This window comes from Pseudorasbora parva, chromosome 4 (assembly GCF_024679245.1).
Source record: "Pseudorasbora parva isolate DD20220531a chromosome 4, ASM2467924v1, whole genome shotgun sequence".
Taxonomy (NCBI): Eukaryota; Metazoa; Chordata; class Actinopteri; order Cypriniformes; family Gobionidae; genus Pseudorasbora; species Pseudorasbora parva.
In genome coordinates this window covers 27,213,112-27,237,670 of record NC_090175.1, presented here as the reverse complement: position 1 = coordinate 27,237,670, position 24,559 = coordinate 27,213,112, and the positions used below count along the sequence as shown (strand labels likewise).

General features: G+C 40.7%; 1 protein-coding gene across 1 annotated transcript in view; it reads left to right on the top strand.

The window, feature by feature from the left end:
• The window catches only part of nlgn4xa (neuroligin 4 X-linked a), a 159,094-nt gene extending 137,686 nt beyond the window's left edge, over positions 1 to 21,408 (top strand). The window contains exons 5-6 of the mRNA XM_067441420.1: positions 163 to 952; positions 18,853 to 21,408. Coding sequence (XP_067297521.1) covers positions 163 to 952; positions 18,853 to 19,741 — 1,679 coding nt within the window. The 3' untranslated portion in view covers positions 19,742 to 21,408. The remainder of the gene's footprint in view (positions 1 to 162; positions 953 to 18,852) is intronic.
• The last annotated feature ends 3,151 nt before the right edge of the window (positions 21,409 to 24,559 follow it).

The following is a 24,559-nucleotide window of genomic DNA, read 5'->3' as shown; positions in this document are numbered from 1 at the left end:
GAAGCAAATGGAAATGGGAGCTCAATCATGCTTGTGTGACAAGAGACCAAACCTCACTTGTTTCTTGCACTTCAATACATTTTCATTTTTGGGCAAAAAAACAACAAAAACAAAAACTCTTAATATTAATTACTGTTTCTTTCTATGTATTTTTATTTTCAGATTTGTTTCAGAAAGCCATCATCCAGAGTGGGACTGCTCTGTCAAGCTGGGCCGTCAACTACCAGCCAGCCAAATACACTCGCATACTAGCTGAGAAGGTGGGCTGCAATATGCTAGATACCATAGATCTGGTGGAATGTCTGCAGAACAAAAACTACAAGGAGCTGATCGAACAGTATATCACACAAGCCAAGTACCACATTGCTTTCGGTCCAGTTATCGATGGTGACGTCATTCCCGATGACCCCCAAATTCTGATGGAGCAGGGAGAGTTCCTCAACTATGACATCATGCTGGGGGTCAACCAGGGTGAGGGTTTTAAATTTGTGGATGGCATCGTGGACAGTGAAGATGGTGTCTCTGCAAATGACTTTGACTTTGCTGTGTCTGATTTTGTGGACCATCTCTATGGTTATCCCGAAGGCAAGGATACCCTCAGAGAAACCATCAAGTTCATGTATACCGACTGGGCTGACAAGGAGAACCCAGAGACCAGGCGGAAAACTCTGGTTGCGCTCTTCACTGATCACCAGTGGGTGGCGCCAGCGGTAGCAACAGCAGACCTTCATGCTCAGTACGGATCTCCAACATACTTTTATGCATTCTACCACCATTGCCAGAGCGAAATGAAACCAAGCTGGTCGGATTCAGCACATGGAGACGAGGTTCCTTATGTGTTTGGAATTCCCATGATTGGTCCCACTGATCTTTTTAATTGCAATTTTTCCAAAAATGATGTCATGCTTTCAGCAGTGGTAATGACTTACTGGACGAATTTCGCTAAAACGGGGTAAGTTGAAGCTTTTTTCAGTTCTGTTAATTAAACATATACACTGCATAGCTGAGCCTCCATTCAAAGGTGGCAGATATTTTTTTTCAGATGTTCATTAAGATATCTTAAGATTTTTAAGAATGTTTGTTGGTTCACAGGCAACAATCTTCAGTGTCCTTTGCAGTCTCTTTAAATATCATGTTTAAAGAATTAACATTGACACTCAAATCATCTTTTTAATGGTATCGGACCAGCTCTGCCTTAACTAGCCTTGAGTCATGGTGTTCTTTCTATACCTTTCCCCCTACAGCATCATTGTTCTCAGACAAGCCCAAATTATCCCAAATCTCCTTCAGATATAAGTGACTGTGGCCTACTCACACTTTCAGGGCTCCATTCAGTTTATAGGCAGAACAGCCTCTGCTGTTTGGCACCACTTCAGCTGATACCTGTGTGTCAGGAGATAGATTGGCAGGCTCATCAGTACCTCACGTCAGGCTGCTCTCCCTTCGCTTGCTAAGTGTTTCTCTCAGCGCGAGTACTTTAAAACAGAGGAGGAAAAACGAAAGCAATTTCAGCAGCACTTGGAGAATGCTCGCTTTGCAAGAGAGTCACTCCAGCCTCTGGTAAACACTCCAGTGGTGATATCAGCCTCTCTGAGTGTTTCCAAAAAACAGGGTGAATAAATAGCGTGGAGGAAAATGTGCAGAACGTAATATCTCATTTGTAGCCTTCCATTGTTGCAATGACTGTCAAGCTTGGATGCTCAGAGTGGAGAGAGCAAGACATGGGTCATTAATGCGAGAACTGAGGAAAATTAACATGCACTGGTGCTCTGGATGTCAAGTGGACACTATTTTGCAGGCTTTGTGGGTTTTATTTGTGAGACATTGTACATTTACATTTATTACACATCCACACCAGATCTGATATAAATACATTGAATGAATAGATGGAAATCTTTGGGTGAACCATGTCATTCCAACCTGGGGTGCATTTCCCAAATGGATCGTTAGCCAACTATGGTCACAGTTTCCGTCATTATCAACATAGTACAATAAGACATTTGCAAACAGCACAGCAAAGTGTGATTGGAAATGACAGCTCAAGTACCTAAGAACAAGCCTATGATTAAATATAGAAATAAAACAAAATAACTTTAGAAAATTAGAACTACTCCTCAGATGCTATGTCCATAATTTATAGCAAAATAACATGTCCCTGTGTGCATGACATCATTAACCAACAATGTTGAACGACAAATTTGTGGCACTATGGTTTTGGTAGTTGTGACTGGCTAGTTGATTTCTTGAACGATGCATCGTACTATGATAGTTAAAGGGTTATTTCACACACAAATGAAAATTAGTCCACGACTTATTCACCCTAAGTCATCCCAGGTGCATATGACATTCTTCTTTCAGATGAATACAATCAGAGTTATATTAAAAAAAAGTCCTGTCCATCTGTCCATCATAAAACATGCTCCACACAGCTCGGGGGTTTAATAAAGTCCTTCTGAAGCGAATTGATGCGTTCGTGTAAGAAAAAAAATATCCATATTTAGAGCTTTATAAAGTTCCATATTCAACTTACGGAAATTCAACTTACAGTTCAAAATTCTTATGCTACGTCTCACGACATTGCATACCAGTTACGCTCATCAGACGTATTGTAAGCATTTTGAACTGCGAGAGGCACTTTTAACTTTGGGTTATTTTTACCTTGCATTTTGGTTTTAGCATGTTGACGCATTTAGCTGACTGACTTCTCTTCCCTGTATATTGCATTGCATAAAATAGTAAAGCACAGTAAAGATTAATAGATTAAATAAAATGTATACAAAGCTGGAAGTAATGAATTACAACTACACACATTACTCTAATTATACTTACTCACATTACTCTAAGTATATGTACTGGCTGTACCAGTGGTACAGCTGTTGTGGCACAGTAATGTAATGGTAAATGGTAAACGGACTGCATTTATATAGCATTTTTAACAGACCCATGGCCATCCAAAGCACTTTACATGTTGTCTCACATTCACTCATTCACTCTCATTCAAACACTGACGGCAGTGTCAGCCATGATAGACGCCATCCAGCTCGTCAGGAGCAGCTGGGGTTAGGTGTCTTGCTCATGGACACCTTGACACTTGGTAAGATGGAACCAGAGATTGAACCACCAACCTTCTGGTTTGTAGACAATCTACATCAGGGCTATTGAAATCTTGCACTGGAGGGCCAATGCGCTGCAGAATTTAGCGCCAACTGTAGTCAAACACACCTAACCATACTAATCAATGTCATCAGGATCATTAGAAAATCAAATGATCCACGCTGCACTCTTGTGTCTATAATCTAAATTTAGACCAGAGCCGTTGGGATGTGCACTGCTGCAGTGCGTGAAACTAACGTGAAAACAGATTTTATTCGCCTCAAATGAAAGCATATTTACACTGAATCGTTTCCTATCACATACATAGTGTGCTATGTGCCTTTCACCATGTAGAAATTAGTAAATGTGTGTGTTAACTCATGACCGATTTCAGCCTTAGCTTCAGCAGTGTAGGGGGCGGGCTTTAGATTCTAGAGAGCATTTTGTTTATTTTGTTTATTCAGATTCGTTTTAATGGAAGTGGGAGACTGTAAATTTTGAATGCTTATTTCTCCTAAATGCAAATTTTGTCATAGTTTTGGAACATACCAGCTTAAGGCTAACACAGTCATACTAAAAGCTAAAAAACTTAAATTTTGATTTCAGTGGACCTTTAAGAATACCCATATGACCTCCGTACAGGATTCAGCCTGCAGGGTGGAATGTTTCAACCCCAGGGGTGGCAACGTGGTCTTTCCAAGGGTGCTGAGACTTACCATGGAAATACACGTGGGGGTTACACAAAGGGGAAACCATTCACATGGAGGCACCTATCATAACACAAGGGCTGACAGAGCATGCATGCACTCTGTTGTCTGCATCAACAGTTCTGGAGGAACTCAGGGCTACCCAGAGGAACTCACCTGATTAAAATAGGGCACATATCCAGTCCATGGAGTGGAATGGTGCAGCAAGTTATGACACCAAAGAGTACAAGAGAGGATGAGTTGCCATGAGCTAGAGCCCAAGAGGAAGCTACACTCCTGGTGGAGTGTGCCTTCACACCCAGACGGGCATGGCAGGCCTTGAACCTGGTATGCCAGGACAACCTCTGCTTGGAGAGAGCCTTTCCATACTGCTGCCCTTCGTAACAGACAAAGACCTGGTCTGAGATGCGTTGCCGAACTGTTCCCAAATCAGCTATACCGCTTGGGGATAGACTCTCCTTTCCCCAGGACATGGCCAATGTCATGAGAGTGCGACGGCTCTACAAATCAGCTCACCTGGGATGTAAATGGCATGAAGCAACCTCAGGTGCTTCTGACTCAATAACAACAGATGGTGAGTGAATTTCGACAAACAGAAGGAGCACAGACCACCCTGATGGTTGATGTATGCTGCTGTCGCTGTGTTGTCTTGAATGGACCAGTGCATGCTTGATTAGCAGCATCCGAAAACGGTAATGGGCTGGATGTAGGGTGAACAACTTGAGGCAAATTATATGCCATAGGCGCTGGAGTCCTTTCCAGGAGCCCGCGGCAGCATGTCCATTGCACATGGCACCCCTATGGATGCCATATGGCCCAGGAGCTTCTGAAATAACTTCAGTGAAACCACATTCTTGCCCGCAAATTGACTGCAAGCACTCGCTGGTATGCTCCGCATACATGGTGACCGAGTCGATTTCCATACAGAGAAAAAAGTACAGGGGAGATTTTGCTCTTTTGCCAGTTGATCCAAAGGCCCAGACAGACAAGGTGCTGAATTACCAGGTCCTTGTGTTCACAAACCTGTTCTCGAAAGTGAGCTAGTATCAGCCAGTCTTCAAGATAGTTCACGATGTGAACCTTGTGTTGCCTGATTGGCTCAAGAGCTGCCTTAAAGACTTTTGTAGAAACGTTCTGTGTCTAGGATTAATGGAGACGTGAAAGTATGTGTCCTTCAGGTTAATCACTGCCAACCAACTCAATGGACAAATGCATACTATGCATTTGGCTGTAAACGTCTTGAATAGAAGTCTGTTAATGGTTTGGTTCAGGACCCGCAGTTCCAGGATTGGTCGTAACCTACCACTCTTCTTGGGTACAGTGAATTGGGGCTTTTGAAGCCAGAATTCATCTTGGCTGGAGGGACTGCCTTGATTGCACCTCTGCATGACGGGACATTGCAGACCCACCATGGAATAGCGGACTCCCCAAAAGCTGGGGGGAGGCCATGCAAACTGAATCGCATAGCCAAGCCTGAGTGTTTGAGCAAGCCAGCGGGACAGATTGGCAAACTCTAGCCAGGCTCCCAAAAACTCTGGGTCATGCGAACCACAGGTGCACCCAAGATTGGGGATGGAATAGCGTTTAAACCTAGTCTGTTTAACTGCATCACTAAATTGTACAGACATTACAGGTACAGACATTTACTTTTCTTTTTTGTAAATTCAATTCAGTTCAAGTTTGATATCAAGCTTCTTAAAATCTGTTCATCATATAAAGCAGACATGTCTCTATAGAAGACTTGAAATTAAAACTCTTCATTCAAAAGGATTAGTTCTACAAATAGCCTTGTGCTTTTTGAAGCTTAAAAATGATGATTTCCTTGGCTAAATGGATGGATAAAAATATATTTATATGGTTGTATACAGTATGTGGCAGTTAGAAATTATTGAAAATGGTACTGAATATTGATATTTTCCAAGGTATCGTATTGAAGTTAGAATGAAAATATGTACTCTTTCCACCTCTGCCTTTATTTCACAGATGAAATGCAACAATTATGCGGCACTGAGAACGTCTCGGTTACATATGTAACCTTCTCAGGGAACGGAGACGTAACGTCAGTGACTGACGAATGGGGGTTTTGCCTAGAAGCCAATCATCTTCGAGATCTTAGAAAACGCCCAATGGCAGTGCCAATGCCATGGGCATTCGAGATTTGCATGCGTAACTCCCCCTACCCACATGGGTATATAAGGAAGTAGCTGGCATGATTGCATTATGTTTACCTGCTGAGGAGCCAAGACTGAACTCTCGGCCGTTCCAGCGGTACAGCGGATGTGGCAGCGGGACGTTACGTCTCCGTTCCCTCCTCAGGGAACGAGGGTTACATACGTAACCGAGACGTTCCCATTCGTTCAGTCACTCCGACGTAACGTCAGTGACTGACGAATGGGGGTCCCAATGTAATAACGCTGTCTTCCAGTGCCCTGCGCAAGTGTGAGAGCCCTGATGCAAGATAGGACGGTCAAAGGCCTCCACTTAACGCAGGAATACCAAGGTACACTGGGAGGCATATTCTAGGTGGAGATATGCACCATAATGCCTACCCGTAGGGAGGACTTAAGGAAACACAAATGATCCGAGGGGCTGCATACGGAAAAACACTGGGGTAGCCGCAGGTGGATTTTTAACCCCAGGGGGTGGCAAGCTTGCCAAGGGAAGACACCCGCTCAGGGAGGCTTACGGTGGAAATACACGTGGGGGTCGCCGGAGGGGAACCATGCACATGAGGCACGAGTGTCTGGGCTAAGGGTAGACTTACTGGAATCGGCGTCGTCAGTGCTGGAGGAGCTCAGGGCTCTCGGGGAGCTCACCTGAGAAAAATATCACATGTACCCAATTCGTGGAGTGGAATGGTGAGCAAGCGAAGACACCTGAGCCAATTCATTACCGGCCACTTGTAGAGGTGAGTACATAGTCGGATACAGGCTCCACTCGGAGATTGTAAAATCTGGCGAATGTGTTTGGTGTCGCCGAGCCTGCAGCTCTGCAGATGTCTGTCAGCGGAGTGCCATGCGCTAAAGCCCAAGAGGAGGCTACACTCCGAGTGGAGTGTGCCCTGACCCCAAGGGGGCCTGGGCGCCCCTGCTGCTGGTAAGCCAAAACAATGGTGTCCACTATCCAGTGAGACAACCTTTGCTTCGAGAGAGCCTTCCCTTTTAGCTTCCCACCATTATCGACAAAGAGCTCACTGCATGAAAAGTGGGATTTTCGTCCCCGTAAACGGCCGGAAATCTCCCTGATTTTCGACAATTAACGTCAGTTTACAGCCTGTGAACGTCGCGTTCGTCTGTGCCACATATTGACGGAAACGAACCATGACGTATGTGGAGCTTGCGGAGGCATGCTGGCGCCGGCGCTAATGGCTCTAATTAGCATATGAATAGAAGCTCTGGGCGGCGCCTTGCCGGAATGGCTTGAATTTCCTGACTCAGTATTGGTTGAAACTACTACATTGAAACAAGAAATATCACTCGTGATTGGTTGGCAGATCTGTTACTATTGGTCAACCTGGGTAATAAATTAATAAATTTAAACCCCCAAATTATAATAATTTTACACACATATATATAATTATGATTTGCATATTATTTTTTAATTGTATATATTCATATTCATGTGATATGCTATTATGTTTTATATTCATGTCATTGTTATCCTATGGACTACGCTATTATAACCATCAAGGACATTCATTTATTGAGGAAAGGAAAATATGACAGGGACGTGCAGTTTATTCAAAGAAAGAGCTTTATTAGAACAAACACACAACCAAATGCAAAACGTTTGAGATCTGCCCACACAACAATAGGAAGCTCACGAGAAGCCCAAAATCCTACAGCACCATGAAGTCTCTGTTTTCCGCTTCAGAGCTGTAGGTAACTAGCGCCATTCTGTCTGTATTAAGTCCATTTTTCAGACGTCTGTCGTGCGTTGCCCTGTTCTTTGGAATCGCCTCTAATCTCGATTGCAGCGTGGCACAGAGCTCGGCGAGCTGCTGGCTGGTCAAACAGTCCATCCAGACGCCGCGCGAACGATGCCGTCTTCCTCATCAGACATCAGGTCTATGGTAGCGCACTTCCAAAGGCCCACCTCATCCTCAGCTAACATACTCTTTCTTGCTTGTAGCAGCTGTAAAACAAACAATAAAGACAATCAGTATTGCGCGATGTACTGCGTAAAATGCACCTGAAAAATAGTCACACTGACCAAAAACGGATCTAATCTAATAAATCTTACCCTCTTTCTTCTCAATCGACTCCGAGCGGAACTCTACACAGCTTCTGCGTGCGATGCAAGAAATGGATGTTTGTACCTCCTGCGTACTGTCTCTCTGTCTTACATGCAGCTGGAAAACAATTAAATGAGTGTTATGACGAAGTTGTGAAGATGGCGTACTGCTTCCTGTAAAATGACCAGAAAAAGAAAACACTTTTATAAAACAAGGCTACTTTCAGCTTGTGCTACTTAAAAAGCTTTACTTTAGGTTACTTTAGCTTAGATAACAGTCTTACCGCAATCTTAGGACTGGTCTTCTCTTAGGCACTCGTCTTCTCTTCTTAAAGTTAGTATCTTCCACACAGTTTTTCGACTCCAAAGCAAGCAACCTATCATCTATGGACAGCAACCTGGAGATTACTAAAGTTAACTGCTCGTTAAAATCGGCAGCAAACTGAGCAAGCTGACGAGATAGCCCACTGATTGCATTCAGCTGTTTCTTCCCGCCGGTGTTACGGATCAACTGGGGATCATGTTATCTGGGGACGGGCGCGTGCACGCAGCTAGTTTTACCTGGATTTACAGCAGATGTTAGACGAGGACAGATTCGTCACAGCGGATTTTCCACTGAACAGATTTAAAACGCTTTCCACATTATTGGTAAATGTTTGCATAATATCAGGCTCTGTGTTTTCCTCTGTCGCTGCTTTGCTGTATGTTTCAAACGCAGTTTAAGGGAATTTTTAATGTGGTTTCATTTCACAACACAGACCACGCCCACATTTTGTTACATTCTTTTCGATGAAAGTCGTATCCAATGACAATTACATTCAATAAATTACATTGTGTCGTATTAGTATCGGAATTTTTATTTTATTTTTAATAACTATATATATATATATATATATATATATATATATATATATATATATATATATATATATATATATATATATATATATCCATATATATCCTAACTAAAATAACTCATAGCCTGTCATATTACCTTTCTCATATTAGCCTATTATATTCTATTATAATCTATTATATTGCCCACCCCTTGCCCACCTGCACATCCCAGCTGATATACAAGATTTGGGGGGTCATTCTGCATTTGAAAGTTTGAAAGGGTTTTAAATCTTCTAAATAAAGTAAAATGATTCAAAATCAAGTAATTTATATATGCCAAAGTCAACTTTAAACATATACAATGTAATTTCCAAACAGCAAAATTGTGGCCAGTGAAAATGCTGAGTGACTAGTAACTTTGGAAAACCACCAGCCGAACTAAACCTGGCCGGTGAGCAAGTTAATGTCAACCCCTGTATGTATATATGTATATATGTATATATGTATGTATATATATATATATATATATATATATATATATATATATATATATATATATATATATATATATATATATATATACACATATATATATATATATATATATATATATATATATATATATATATATATATATATATATATATATATATATATATATATATATGTAGTGCCGTTAAAATTAATTTGCGTTAACACGTTAATTTTGACAGGCAATGATATATGATATATAAAGTTTGCTGATGTATGACGCCGCTTATTAGCAGGAGACCGCAATGATTGGTCAAAGTTGCGAGTCGCACTGAATTCACGGGGACTGATTGCAAATGACACACAATAAATAATCTAGAATACTTTCATCAAATATATAAATTCAAGCTTAAGTTTAAGATTTTACAATTAGGCTATACTGAGCCTGATCTATCTAAGAGATTTTCTTAGAAGGAAGTTAATACCTTTTAAATGTCACATGGGTTAAAACTCCTGCTACCCTGATTTGCATTTGTATAGCTCACAGCATGTTCATTTACATGTTAAAGCCTCCCCTGGAGTTAAGGGAAGGGGGGTCTTGGGGGGGACAACTGCCAAGCAAGGCCCACGTCAATTTCTGACAATTCACGGCAGTTTTCGGTGTCGCCTGCAAACTGCCGTGTACAGTCGTAAACCTGATCTTCCACGACAATCTACAGTGCCGCTTACTGACGAAAATCCCACTTTTCATGCAGTGGCTGGTCTGAGGTCCTGAAACACTGCGTCCTGTCTATGTGAGCGCGGAGGGTGCGTACTGGACAGAGCAGTGCCAAGGCTGGGTCTGCCTCCTCCAAGGGCAGCGCTTGCAGGTTCACAGCATGGTCTCTGAACGGAGTGGTAGGAACCTTGGGCACATATCCAGGCCGGGGTCTCAGGATCACGTGAGAGTCACCCGGTCCGAATTCCAGGCATGCTTCATCAACCGAAAATGCCTGCAGGTCCCCTACCCTCTTGATGTAGGCCAGTGCGGTCAGGAGCGCTGTCTTCATCGACAAGAACCTAACATTAACTGACCGCAAAGGCTCAAACGGGGCCCTCTGCAGTGCACTTAGAACTACTGAGAGGTCCCAAGAGGGTACGAGAGGAGCACAAGGAGGATGTAGTCTCCTCGCACCCCTCAGGAACCTGATGACCAGGTCGTGCTTACTTACCGGTTTACAGTCTAAGAGGTCATGGTAGGCGGCGATAGCGGCCCCATAAACCTTCAGGGTGGAAGGAGACAGCCTTTGATCCAACCCTTCTTGGAGAAATGAAAGCAGAGACCCGATCGGGCATTTCCAGGGGTCTACTTGGCGAGAAGAACACCAACTGACGAAGAGGTTCCACTTCAACGCATAGGCCTGTCTCGTGGACTCGGTCCAAGCGGAAGTGATGGTAGCCACCACCGGAGGTGGTAGGGTACTCAAACCTGCCGCGTCTCAGTGGACACAGTAGTTCGCAACAGAGCATCTCACTGAGGGGGAGGGACCCCAGTGTACCCTTAGGCCGCGACCCCTCGAGGGCAGAAAAGGCGGAGGGGAAGACACGGGGATCTCCCGGACCGCGTGCACTCCTCATGCATCTCGGGAGCGAAATGGCATTGGGGGCGGGGCCCGCAGCTGTCGGGTGCCACCTCCAAAAACCAATCACCCAACCACGAGCACTCGTGACAGGGTGGAGTTCCACACCAGCCCGAGGCTTGCGTCTGCCCAAGATAAGGCCTCAGGTCACCCTGGCCACCAGCCAAAGTACCACCTCTCTCGGAGACGGTAGATCGGGGTGTGGCAGAGGGGACTCTCTCTCTTTACAGAGATCATTGAGTCTCGACCACAGCATCGCAATGGTCATGTTCTCGCAGAGGGAACACAGCACATCCACAAACACTGTCCGAACCTGCTGGGCCCAAACACGTCGAGCAGTGAATGTGTCCCTAATACAGCAATAGATATCGACTTCACCCGGAAGTGCACGGGCAAACCGTCTTGAAAAAGACGTGCCACACGCAAGCTCTTTTTGTGAGAGGAAGCTCCGCAGGGTGCCGAAGTGCCCAGGGAAAACACACACAGCTGTTGAAGATCACTGCACAGATCAGCAGGCAGGCAATGTGAGATAGCTGGAACGCGCCGTTACACAAACACCCTGAAGAACTGCTCGTCTCGAAGACTGAAGAGAGGACTTCAGAATTCAGGCTTGCAGGAGTGAAGAGATGCTCTTGGCTCCGAAGCAGAAACATAATGCGATCATGCCAGCTACTTCCTTATATACCCATGTGGGTAGGCGGAGTTACGCATGCAAATCTCGCATGCCCATAGCATTGGCACTGCCATTGGGCGTTTTCTAAGATCTCGAAGATGATTGGCTTCTAGGCGAAACCCCCATTCGTCAGTCACTGACGTTACGTCGGAGTGACTGAACGAAAGGGAACTGCTCTTTCCTGAAGATGATAGATACAAAAAAACTCTGTAAGTCAACAGCTGAGGTGCAATAACACTGTCGGCTTGTTATATTAGAGGGTGGGGGAGGGTGTATTGTTCCTATTCTCAGTGAGATTGACCCAGTCGCTTACCCAATGGCTGGGTAACACAAAATGGATAAGAACAAAAGCAGTGGTCTGTCTCTTGCTGGAGGCATCATACTTTTACTGTGTGCTTTACAGGAGTAATAAGATTAGTACCTCAGTAATAACACCTTAGCGTGCTACGAATTGAATGAGGTGATGTAAACGACTCTTTATTTGCCACTTCCAGTCTGAATGCTTGTGCAATTCAGTTGTTTATTGTTACTGCTTAATACAGCAGATGGCTTTACAAGCTATGAAATATTGTCGATATTTGGCATTAAATTACAAATGAAGATAATGGCTCTACACAGATATTAGTTCCAGGAAGCGTGAAAGAAAATGTGGAGAAATGACTATTCCCAGTTATATTTTGCACACACCATTAAGTGGATCTTTAAGTAAATGCATTACTGCATCATGGAATCACACCGTTTGCCAAATTCTGGCTGGGAGAGTCAAATCTGTTAATGAAAGTGAAAATCAATATGGATTTCAGGCATTACAGAAGTGTACTCACTGACTGAAATGAAGCATAACATTTCCCAATGCTGTCTAAGGAATGTGAAGACTTTGAATATAAGCTTGTGAAGCCTGTATACTTCAGCCAATAATTAAATAATTTGAGAACTTTTGTTGAATGTCAGCTTGACTGTGATGCACAAAGCTGCAAGTGTGTAAACTTTTTGATGTCACAGATCAACAAGGATTGGCAGCTTTTTTGGCAGGCTGCAAACAGACAAATGGAGTGATACAAACAGTAAGGAATCACAGTAATGTACTAAATATCAGAACTGTTGGTAGACCACATGTCCAGTCAGATCTGTTGTATAACTGTTAGCTGTTCTATTTGGACATTTGAAATAACGAAAATCAAAGATAAATAGAGTGATTCACAAATTATTTAACATGTCAATGCCATTATAATAAATATCAGTAATCAAATTAATAAAAAAACAACAATTAAAATATTTTATGAAATATTACAGGTTATTAAAATATGTACATGTGCATATCATAATTTATATAAATATTTTTTAATTTATTAAAAAAATAAAACATGTTCCCTCGTAATCTTAAATCAAATTACATTGATTTGCCCTCAAAATTACATCTCTTCTATGAGAAGAACAATTTTTCAGCACAAATGGTGATGATCCGTAGCCTGATAAGCCAGACCCACATCAAGATGTTTGGTCTGGAAACTCATCTTTGACAGGGCTCAATCCGAGGGGCGGGATAAACGGTTGTCTTTCAACCTCCCTCTGCACGCAATAGGATAGTGATACAAGCAAACAAACAACAAAGAATCGTTCGCCAGCTTCTGTGTTTACTAGTAGCACGCAAGTGCCACTCTGCTGTCATTATGTTAAGCCACACCCACCGACTCTATACACGATGTGATTGGCCTGACCAGAGTTTGTTTTTACAGCTTAGACGTGTATTGAGAGTTGCTAGACAAAACTCGCGGCAGATTAGATTTTCACCGCTAGGGTGCATCTAGTTATATATAAAGCCTTTGTTTGATACTTTGCTGAAGAACCTTTGTAGCCTCAAGTCTTTTTGAGTATGATGCAATAAGCTTAGCACACCTATTCTTGGCAGTTTCTACCATTGTTCTTCGAAAGACATCTCAAGCTCCATTGGGTTGAACGGGAGCATTGGTGTACAGCCATGCGTTGAGCTAAAGAATCTTGTGTGCATACACACACACACACACACACACACACACACACACACACACACACACACACACACACACACACACACACACACACACACACACACACACACGCACACCCACATGCACACAAGCACACACAACACACCATTGCATCATAAACTCTCTATTTGTTCTGGTTAAATCACAAAAAAATGTTTACTCAAAATGTGTCCCTATTCTTGTTAAAGAATCACTGATGAACACCTTTGGTCTCATAGAAAAAAAGAAAGAAAAAACTATACAACTGTGACGTCAAACCCAGAACCAATCATCAGACAAGCTTGCTAGATAAACACCCTAGCCTGGATGCCAGCCGAACTTAGCCCCACCCACAACATGTTTAGGTCAGGCAGTTCGGTCTGGCCTCGCTCCATAGAGAATTAATTATCTCTGAACCAATGAAAACATCAGGGCGGGCTTTAGACGATGACGGACAGATGATCAACAGGAACGTCATCATCCACGTCATCAAAGGGGCTTGGAATATATTTGTTCAAATCTTAAATGGAGAGCTGTTTGTATATGCATTCACCTTCACAATTTATCTCAAAAATGATGATCATGTTGGGTAAGTACTCTGTGAATCATACAATTCTTTTATTTATTTTTTACAACACCGGCTAAGATCGTTTATTCCAGTGTGCGTGCAGACAGGGTTGCCAAGTTTTTACAACAAAACCCGCCAACTACTTGCCCTAAACAATAGCTTCTCGGGGGGGGGGTTCTCCGGGAAAAAATGGTGTTTGGGGGGCAAAATGTGTGTTATTTTGGCAAGGTTGCCTGCTAAAATTCGCACTCATGGGTCTATATATCACATAACAGTCGCTTCAACCGCGGACATAGAAAACAACCCGCAGAAGAAAAAAACACGGACTTGGCAACACAGTGCATTTGAGCTCTGTTGACGTCACTTCGTTGCTCTGATTGGTTGTAGCTCTATCCAATTTAGGTCTTTCCTGGTTCGGTTGAAACACGCCCCATAATCACAGCCCAATGGAGCAGTATCAGACTCATATTCTGACTAGATTTGAGTATGACCACGTCAGGCTAAAACACCCTAACACCATGAATGTGACAAATCTCGGGACTGACAATATTGTATAATGCTATATTTAGGAGATGTAGCGTTAAGGATGAAACTATCACTTTAAACATGACTTTCCCCCACTTACCCACCTTTTAAATCAAAGTTATGCATTAATGATAACTTTTGCTTCACTATACATACGTGTTGTTCACAATTTATGCACTTACGCAACGATTACCAACAAAGCACAGACGTTTGTTTAATGCAGTTTCACTCACCGCCTGCAACGATTTGCAAATCCAACGGGCCTTGTTTATACAACATTAGTCACAAAAAATGCCAGGAACAAACTTGAAAAACAAACTGCGTCCACTGTTCCTTTAACACTGGGTTCTTTGGGATGCTGAAAAAGGTAATTTTTTCTCACAAACAAAAACACACTTTTTTAGTGACATTGTTAAAAAGTTCGTCTTGACTTGCATTACCTGAATTATGGCCGTGGCATGCTCTCTCCTCTCCTGCTCTGGTTTGTGTGTGTGTGTGCACGCATTTTTTTTTCTGCAAGAGGTGTACATACATGAATGCAGCAATTGGCAAACCACAGGGATCCATTCCATTCCCAATGGAGAAGTTTTTTACTTGTGCAGTAAGCTATTTCACTTGTATACACATCACAATATGAAATTAAGGATGAACATAATTTATGGTTAAAATTGACCTTAAAATGTTCAGTTATGTTTGTCTTTTTATTTTGCACACAGTTTCAGCCCCCTATAATGCACCTAACTGTGTGATTATATAAGTGATAAAAGCAAAGTGGATGTAATGGGACATATGATGTACTCTGCGGCACTTTAGTGAAGTGCTACTCTTATCTGCAATACAGAAATTGAGGAGCTGTAGATTGGCTCGGTGGGTAAATAGCATTGCTTGCTTTTCTCAGGCCTGAATTCTCTGAAAGAGTCATTAGAATTGTTATTGCTTACATTCATATACAGGCATTACCCGAGGTTAATTCAAACAAATTAAATCCCATTGATTGCTTATAGCTAGATTAGACTGTTGATTTTCTGCTGTATATGCTTGCCGTGAGATGTGCCTTTTTGTGAATATTATTTGTCAAAATGAAATAAAAAAAGAAAAGAAAAAGAAGATCCACAATATTGCAAACAATAATAAGCAATACAGTCAAATTAATACATTTAAGATTCATCATCCATAAAACAGAGACATTGTTTCCTGAAGTTATAGGCTCATGTCCCAAAATCACATGGCATCATCACCAATGTTTTAAAGGAATATTTTACCCAAAAATGAATGACAGTTATGTCAGTGTTTACTCACCCTCACGTTGTTTCAAACATATATTTTCTTTCTTCAATGAAACACAAAAGTTTCAAAATTCATGAAATTACAGCGAACAGAAATTAAAGGAACTGTATGTAAGAAATGTATTTCAATTAATCACAAAATGACTCGGATATGTCACTAGACATTAAGAAATCATGGTCATTTCAAATACTTATATCACTGACAACAGTAGTCCGAACAAGATATTGTCATTTAAAAGTTGTTGTTGCAGCCCTCAACTGATGTTGATGTTGTCATGTTGATGTTTTGGCCTGAAGCTCCGCCCTCCACCTATCGACCAGTCCCAAAGTCAGTAGTGTTTCTGCATCCGGGTTGAGTCAGGGGGGAGAGGGAGAGGGGATACACCGCTCTACAGTATTAAAAGTGATTGCAGTAACAGTTTTGGCCACAATATTACATACACTTCCTTTAAAGCTTTCAAAATGCTATGAAAGAAAGATAAATATACAGGTTTGAAATGACATGAGGGTAAATTGTTATTAATATTATATTATTTTTCCTGATTTTGAAATGAAATGACAGCGCACTATATCATGACAAAGCATACGGCCACATCTTCGTATGTGTATTATTTATGGAATATTATTTATTATTTTGTCTAGTCCGTTTCCATTCACACTGTGTGGGTTTTCCAGTTGCATGTGGGTCCTTAAAAGTTACAGGCATGATTTTTTGCTATAGAATACAGTTGTCACTCCCATAAATAACTGAACTGAGTGTGAATGTTACTGTATTAGGGACTTAAATGCAGGGTTAAGAATTGAAGTTTGCTGCTGTGTACTATTTAGATAAACCAAAGAGTGGGGCTGTTCTCTATGGGATGCCAAACTGCTCTGTCAGAGGTGCGTTCCAGCTTGCTTCCTGGTCTGCCAGGGTTGGCTTAACCATATGGGTATTTGGGCATGTGTTCAGGGGCACCATGTCTATGGTGGATAAGACCACATTTGTGAGGGCATAAATGGCTGCATAAATAGTTTTAAATATGCAATGTAATGGCCACTTGCCTTTTTTGAGTGACTTTAAGGTTCTTCTACTTCCAAAGTCCCCTGCTTGCACTACATGTTTTTTTGCTCATTTTATGTCTGAGACATTTATTTCTGTTGTCCACAAATACATATTGAAGCAAATGACAGTATTAAGGCAATTTGTCCTCATAAGTTCATATGGTTTAAGTTCATCTGTTCAAAATCATTTTCTCATGGTTCTCAATACATTTTAAACCACTGTAAAGTCTACTTATTTTTCTTTCTGTCATACCAAATTGTTGTCAAAATATTTGTGCTCTGCAAAGCGATGAAATAAGCCTGATGACAAAAGATGGCTACTGAGGCCAATTTTGTAAACTAACACATTTTGAGGAAAATCTGTAGAGAAGTGAAGCTATTGCTTCAGAAACAAACCTTGACAGTGCTAATGCACTCAGAGAGAAATGCCGGCTCAGTTTTTACCACCTCATCTCCACATTTAGAAAACCTTTTATGCCCGGCTAGGTTGTCTGCTACTACCAGACTGAATAATGTGTAGGAGTGGTAAATTGGCTTTCCGGGTAAAACCTTTATCAGTAGGTATGTTCTTTTTTTGCAGGTCGGAAAGCTATACCAGTAATGACCAATTCTGTATTTTTAGTTCAAGTGTGTGAAATTTTGCAGAATTTAGTTTGTTATGAAACTGAATGAACATACTGTGGGAGGGGCATCATAACCTACTGTAGACGAGCATATGTAGATATCTCTATGCTATCTCTCAGGTTCAATAACCTAAGTTTATATGTGCTCATAAACACATTTGAAGAGATAAGAACTGGCCCACTAAATGAACCTGGTTTCTTGTAATTTTTTTTTTTTTTTTTCTCTCAATTTCTGTGACCTTATGGAGTTTGGGTTCTTTGCCACTTATACTCTTGGCTTGCTTAGCTGGGATTTAAAAGACATGTAATATTGGCCTGGTTTCACAGACAGGGCTTAGACTTTGGACTAGGTCTTTGTTAAATTGTTATATTTAAGTAGCTAATATATATATATATATATATATATATATATATATATATATATATATATATATATATATATATATATATATATATATATATATATATATATATATTAGGTCCAGGTCCTCACAGAAGTTAAGCCTTGTTTGTGAAACTGGGAAATTATTGATTCAATTTGACTGCACTGACACCATTGGATGTGAAATACAACTTTAAAATTAAAAAACTTTAAAAATTGAATTGAATTGGATAATGGCACCACATCTTTCTTTATATCTATCTGCCTTATAGCCGATTCAATTGACAAATTTTCAACATTGGCAGTTATTGAACTGAATCAACATTGAACTGACTTGAGCTGAATAACAACACCACTGACTTCTGTAGAGCTGCTTTGAGCTTTATAATGTCACTATTATTTTATACATTTCACAGTGTGATTTGAATTTGTCTCATATTTTATGAAGTTTGAGGGTTTTGAGATTTGATGGTTATTTTCCTGTTTATTACATGTGACGCTGCTTTGAAACAATATGTATTATATAAAGAATACCAACACCATTGAATAACAGCACCATTGTGTAGAGCTGCTTATAGCTGAATTTAACTAATCTCATGAAATGTACAGTTATTGGACTGAACTAACAATTATTGAACACAGTTATGTGTTATGCACTATATAAATAAATGTAACTTCAGTTACTCTAAAATACAGCAATGTTGCAGAAACTGTCTTTAAAAAACATTTTGCTTCTAAATTGTCAGGCAAATGCTGATGTTTTTTTTGTTTTTTTCTCATTTTAGGGATCCAAATCAGCCAGTTCCCCAGGACACCAAATTCATCCACACAAAGCCTAACCGTTTCGAGGAAGTGGCCTGGTCTAAATACAACCCCAAAGACCAGCTCTACTTACATATTGGGCTGAAGCCTAGGGTGAGAGATCACTATCGCGCAACTAAGGTTGCCTTCTGGTTAGAGCTGGTACCTCATCTACATAACATCAATGAACTTTTTCAATATGTCTCGACCACGACTAAGATACCTCCTCAGGATACTACACCATTCCCATACACTAAGAGACTAGGTAAAACATGGCCGTCCACCACACGTCATCCTGGTGTTCCTCCCGCCAACACTAAACAAACTACAGACCAGCGTAAAGGAAATGATCTGGGTGATGACTCAGCAGTTGTTATCGAGACAAAGCGAGATTACTCTACTGAGCTCAGCGTGACCATCGCTGTGGGTGCATCGCTCCTCTTCCTCAACATTCTGGCCTTTGCAGCACTCTACTACAAGAAGGATAAGCGTCGACATGAATCCAACCGACGAGGGCCCAGTCCGCAGAGAAACTCTGCTCCAGCTAATGTGGCAGCTAACACTAATGACATAGCACATTTACAGAGTGAGGAGTTGATGTCACTCCAGATGAAACAGCAGCAGATGGAACATGAGCACCATCATGAGTGCGATTCTCTACAAGCCCACGATACTCTTCGTCTTACCTGCCCGGCCGATTATACGCTTACTCTTCGGCGTTCGCCAGATGACATCCCGCTTATGACGCCAAGTACCATAACAATGATTCCTAACTCTCTGGCCGGAATGCAGCCCCTGCACAATTTCAACACTTTTGGAGGTAGTCAGAACAGTACCAACCTGCCCCATGGGCATTCCACCACCAGGGTATAGCTTCTGAAAGATCCTTTTCAGAACTATAGGACATGGTCTGCTGAGGCATTGGGGGGTTAAGGACCTTTGTTTGTCATGGCAAACTGTGCTGACTTTGTTCCACTCTGAGACTTATCTTGGTGGATAAGATGTTATTTTCCTATGAAGCCTTCTTGCAGAATATATCAAAGTCAAAAATGACCTACTTGCAAAAAATGAATGTTACTATAGTAATACTTTATTTGGAGCCAAGCTTGTTAAGGACAGGGGACTTACACCAAAAGACAAGAACTCTTTTTGAAGAACTTTTTTGCTTGCATAGACAATATACACACAAACGACAGAGAAGTTAAAGGATCTAATGAAGCTTTGTATGTGCCATAACATATGTCATATACCAAGAGCAACAATGAGAGCAATGTTATTATGTGAGAAATATATTTCAGAAGAATACGTTAATATTATTTTCTGAGAGTGTTGTCACATACCGGACATGTGAACTGATCTCAAAAATCCCAGCCTGAAATGTAATTATGACAAAATTTGTAAAAGTGACAAAATGTAAATACTTGTGAGTCAAATACAAATATTAAAAGAATTACAAAAGCTTTTATTGTTGTTTAGTTCAAAATATGACTATTAATGAGCTTACGCTTTCGTTAAGGTGCGTGTAAATATACGAGTCATTATATTTTATTTTTATTATTAAATCCTGTCTGTGCTAAACAGCCTTTACACCTGAGAAATAAATAAAAAGAGAATACAGCATTATTATTCCAAAGCCTCTAAATATCCATTTCAGTCATTTGAGTGTTCCTTTGTCCCAATGTTTGACGAATATTGCATGTTTGATTGCTGCTTTACATTTGATAACCCCATACCGTGACCACATACCGATGTTAAAAATGAAAGACTGCATCTAATTACATTACAGAGCTGGGTGAAGTTGCCTGTTTAAGGTTTTGTTTTTTTGGATGTTTGATGAAGGAGGGTAGACTGGATGTAAATCAAAGCAACTTCTACCCATGTCCAATTTGTTTTACTGCATAAATCTCTATTTTTTATTATTATTATTTATTATAATTATAATTATTTTTGATTCTGTACCATCACTGCCTGAGCTTCAGATGTGACCAGCATTGTATAATTAAAAATATCTATAAATAAATAAAACAGGCAGTTGATTTTGGTATCTATATTAGTTGGATATGTTTGTAAAGAAGTATATGTTAGATATTTCTATTTGTAACATGCTAGCAATATGTAAAGTATTGTGCCAGGCTTGTGATATTTTGGGTTAAAACATAAGTGAATGAGTGTACATAAAAATAATTATGATAACTATAAATACATACAAAAAATAAATAAAAAAATAACCCTGATATTTTTCAGTTCTGCATCCTATAACAAAGATGTTAAAAGTGCAAAAACATAAAAAAATAAAATAAAATAAATATTTAAAAACAAATGAATAAATTAGTTTATAAAGTTACATTTGTATATTAAATCAGTTCATGATACATGTTATCCCTTGGTTCTTGAACTTTCAGTACAACAAGGGTCAAATGTAGGATTCTAAATAATAGTTTGTCTTATATTGTTTGCAGTTTTTGCCTTAAGTGATAGATATTTCTGGCTGGACACCTGTATAAAAATTTTCTGCCGCATTTTTAATAAAATATCACAGTATTTTCTAAAACCGTGTCTTTAGATTTATTTGACTTTGATGAAACATTGCATCCATTAAGACTTTTACAATAACATGTTATTCCATTCCAAAGGAAATATATGCTTGCCTTCTTATAATTGATTAGCCTGTTAAAAGTATGTCCTACTCTATTTTGTGTTTTCAATTCCAACTTGATATTTACCATCCTAAAGGCTGTAGCACTTGTATTTTATTTGAAAAGCGCACATCTTGCTAATTGTAGATTATTCATATTTGAATAATGAATCCTCTTTGTGGTTGTTACAAGATAAATTACATTTGTTTTCTGAAAGGTTCACAGTAATGTCAAGTAAATACAAATCAATTACACAGCACTGGGGGCGAAAACTCTCTCATGCTTTCTTTGTCTTCCCTCCGATCAAGTTTTCATTTAAGAAGTATTCATTTTCATGGAGACAAGGGGCATGCACAAACTTGTCTTTACAAAAAATCCCACACAAATAAAATCAAATTCTTTAGTCATTGGCTCCTATATCAACCTATGACAGCTTAGAACAAATACACAAACATGAATGCCTGTTATTCAATTTTCATTTCTCCTATCCCTCTTGACAAGTGATGTGAACAATATTTCTCATTAACATACTATGAATATACAAACAGCTCTGCTGTTCTTGCCCTCTGTCCTTCAGCTTCAGTCAAGTCTCTTATTTCGTTCACCCAGTTGTCTTAGTTTTTGCAATTTTGACTGCTGTGCTGCAGGTAGTTCAAATATTTTCTCTCCTGCCAGTTCATCTGTCCATTTGCCAGAGTAATCCTCATTTTCCAATTTGCACTTCCTTTTGTTCAACAGCCAACTATCAAATTTTGAGATAAGCCAAGAAAGGATTTAGAGGGGAAGGAAATTATAGAGCCTTCCATTTGCCTTTAGCATTTCTGAATGTATGTATTGTGGATGAAAGTTAAATATAATATTGGAGTATTAAGTCTGTAGCATAGTAAAGGAAAACAGGATTGTACTGCATCAATAATGTCTTGATTGTATCACTCGGCAATATAGAATATGGAATACTGTTGTCACAGACACGCCAGGCTCCCAAGTCACCGAATCACAGTGCACGCTCCATAGACAGTAAAAGAAATGGACAGAGCTATCCCATTGACTTCAACGGCGGAAAAATGAGGCCAATCAGAGGCACTCACTTCCTGATGGCTGATCGAACTGCGCAGGCTCAGACTGAGCTTGACGACGTAGATGTGACGTAAGCAACCTTTCTGACAGTTGTAAGTCTTCTAGTAGTTGTGGAAAGAGAAATCTGAATCACGTTGTTTAAATATTTTCTCCCCATTGCTTTTGGCTCACTATCGGCTTCTCCCCATTCTTCTCCCTTGACTTTATCGGACTTTATGATTCCACGTCCCCCCGACTGCCTCATAGAGAGTAAAAGATTGTTACTGAGCGTCTCCTCCTGTCTATACGGTAATTTCTCAACTGTGCGACAGAGTCACTTGTTATGACGCAATGAGCCTTTTTCACAGAACGTTGACACGCACTTCCGGTTCAGCGCTGTTGTGTAAAGCGACTTTCGGCGAAAACAACAATGGCTGAAGCAACATCGAAGTGTCACTGTCGCGTCCCTCATTGCACAAATAAAAGGCAGCGACAGCCATATTTAAGCTTTCATGCTTTTCCAAGCGACGGCGATCTGAGAAAGAAGTGGGTGTATGCTATTCGACGTGTAGAAGGCCCGACGTTCACGATCCATCGAGGTAGCACTTTTGTTTGTAGCCGACACTTCACAGATGCAGATTACACTGCCGCCACTGATCGTACGTGCCTCAAAAAAGGGTCCGTCCCGTCCCGATTTATTTGGAACAACTGGGGAGAAACTTCACGACGGTCGGTTTACAGAAGAGAAAGAACACGATCCGACACTTTTCCTGTCCTTTCCTCTTATGACACACAAGACGACAATATAGTTCCTGAGCTAACAGCTGGAGCAGATCATGACTATGCAGTCACTCCTCTTCCAGGTATTTTTATGCATTCCTGAAAATTATTTTAAAGTACTATTAAAGTTTTGAATCATATTAATTCATATAATTTGTTTTGAATCAAAGGACAGGTAATTATACATATAAAATTGCAAATCAGTCAGGTTGTATCACTGCACGTATCTCACAGCTTGCATGTTTCCACATAGACATACCAAGGTGAATGCCATTATATAAGCATTGTTGAGATATGGGAGTGGAAAAAATAATGCTATAATATGTTGTAATATAACTCAATAATTATTATTGGTTTTGTTACTTTGTTAAACTGTTACTTTTTCTTTTAATCTAGGTGCACAGGATGCAGCAGCTGCACGTATACAGCAATTGGAAGCTGAAGTCAGGAAACTGGAACGTGAGCTCATGCAGCTCAGGATAGGCACCTCTCTGTCCCAGTTCAGGAGATTCTGTACTTCAGATGAAGACATACGTTTCTACGCCAGGTTTCCATCTGAAGAGGTTTTCCAATTCTGGAAGGCGATTGAACCCTCTGCGTCCATGCTAGTGTACTGGTCTACGGCCCAGAAGAAAGGACAGGCAACTGTAATGGAAGCTTCTCCGTGTCGTCACTGCAGCTTGCCATTGATTGACAAGTTTTTTTTTTTTTGTACTGCTGTCGTGTTGCTGCAGGATTAAAAGAAAAAGTGTTAGCTGACATTTTCAAAGTAAGGTGTCGCCACTGTTAGCCGCATCATCATAACTTGGGCTAACTATCTTTACCTCATCCTTGGATCATTGCCCATATGGATGAGCAGAGAGCAAGGTAATTCTACCATGCCAGACAAATTTAGGCAGTTTTGTCCAGAGGTGAGGGTCATCATTGACTGCACAGAGATCAGGTGCCAGAATCCATCTTCACTCACGCTCCAGTCTGAGGTGTTCTCTTCCTATAAAAACACAACTACCTTCAAGGGATTGATTGGCATTGCTCCAGGTGGTGCAGTTATGTATCCAGCTTGTACACAGGTTCCATCTCTGATAAAGAGCTGATGAAAAACTCAGGGATTCTTGACTTGCTGGAGCCAGGTGATGCTTGCATGGCTGACAAAGGATTCACTATTGAAACAATGCTGGCAGAACATGGGGCCAAACTCATTATACCACCTTTCAAAAGA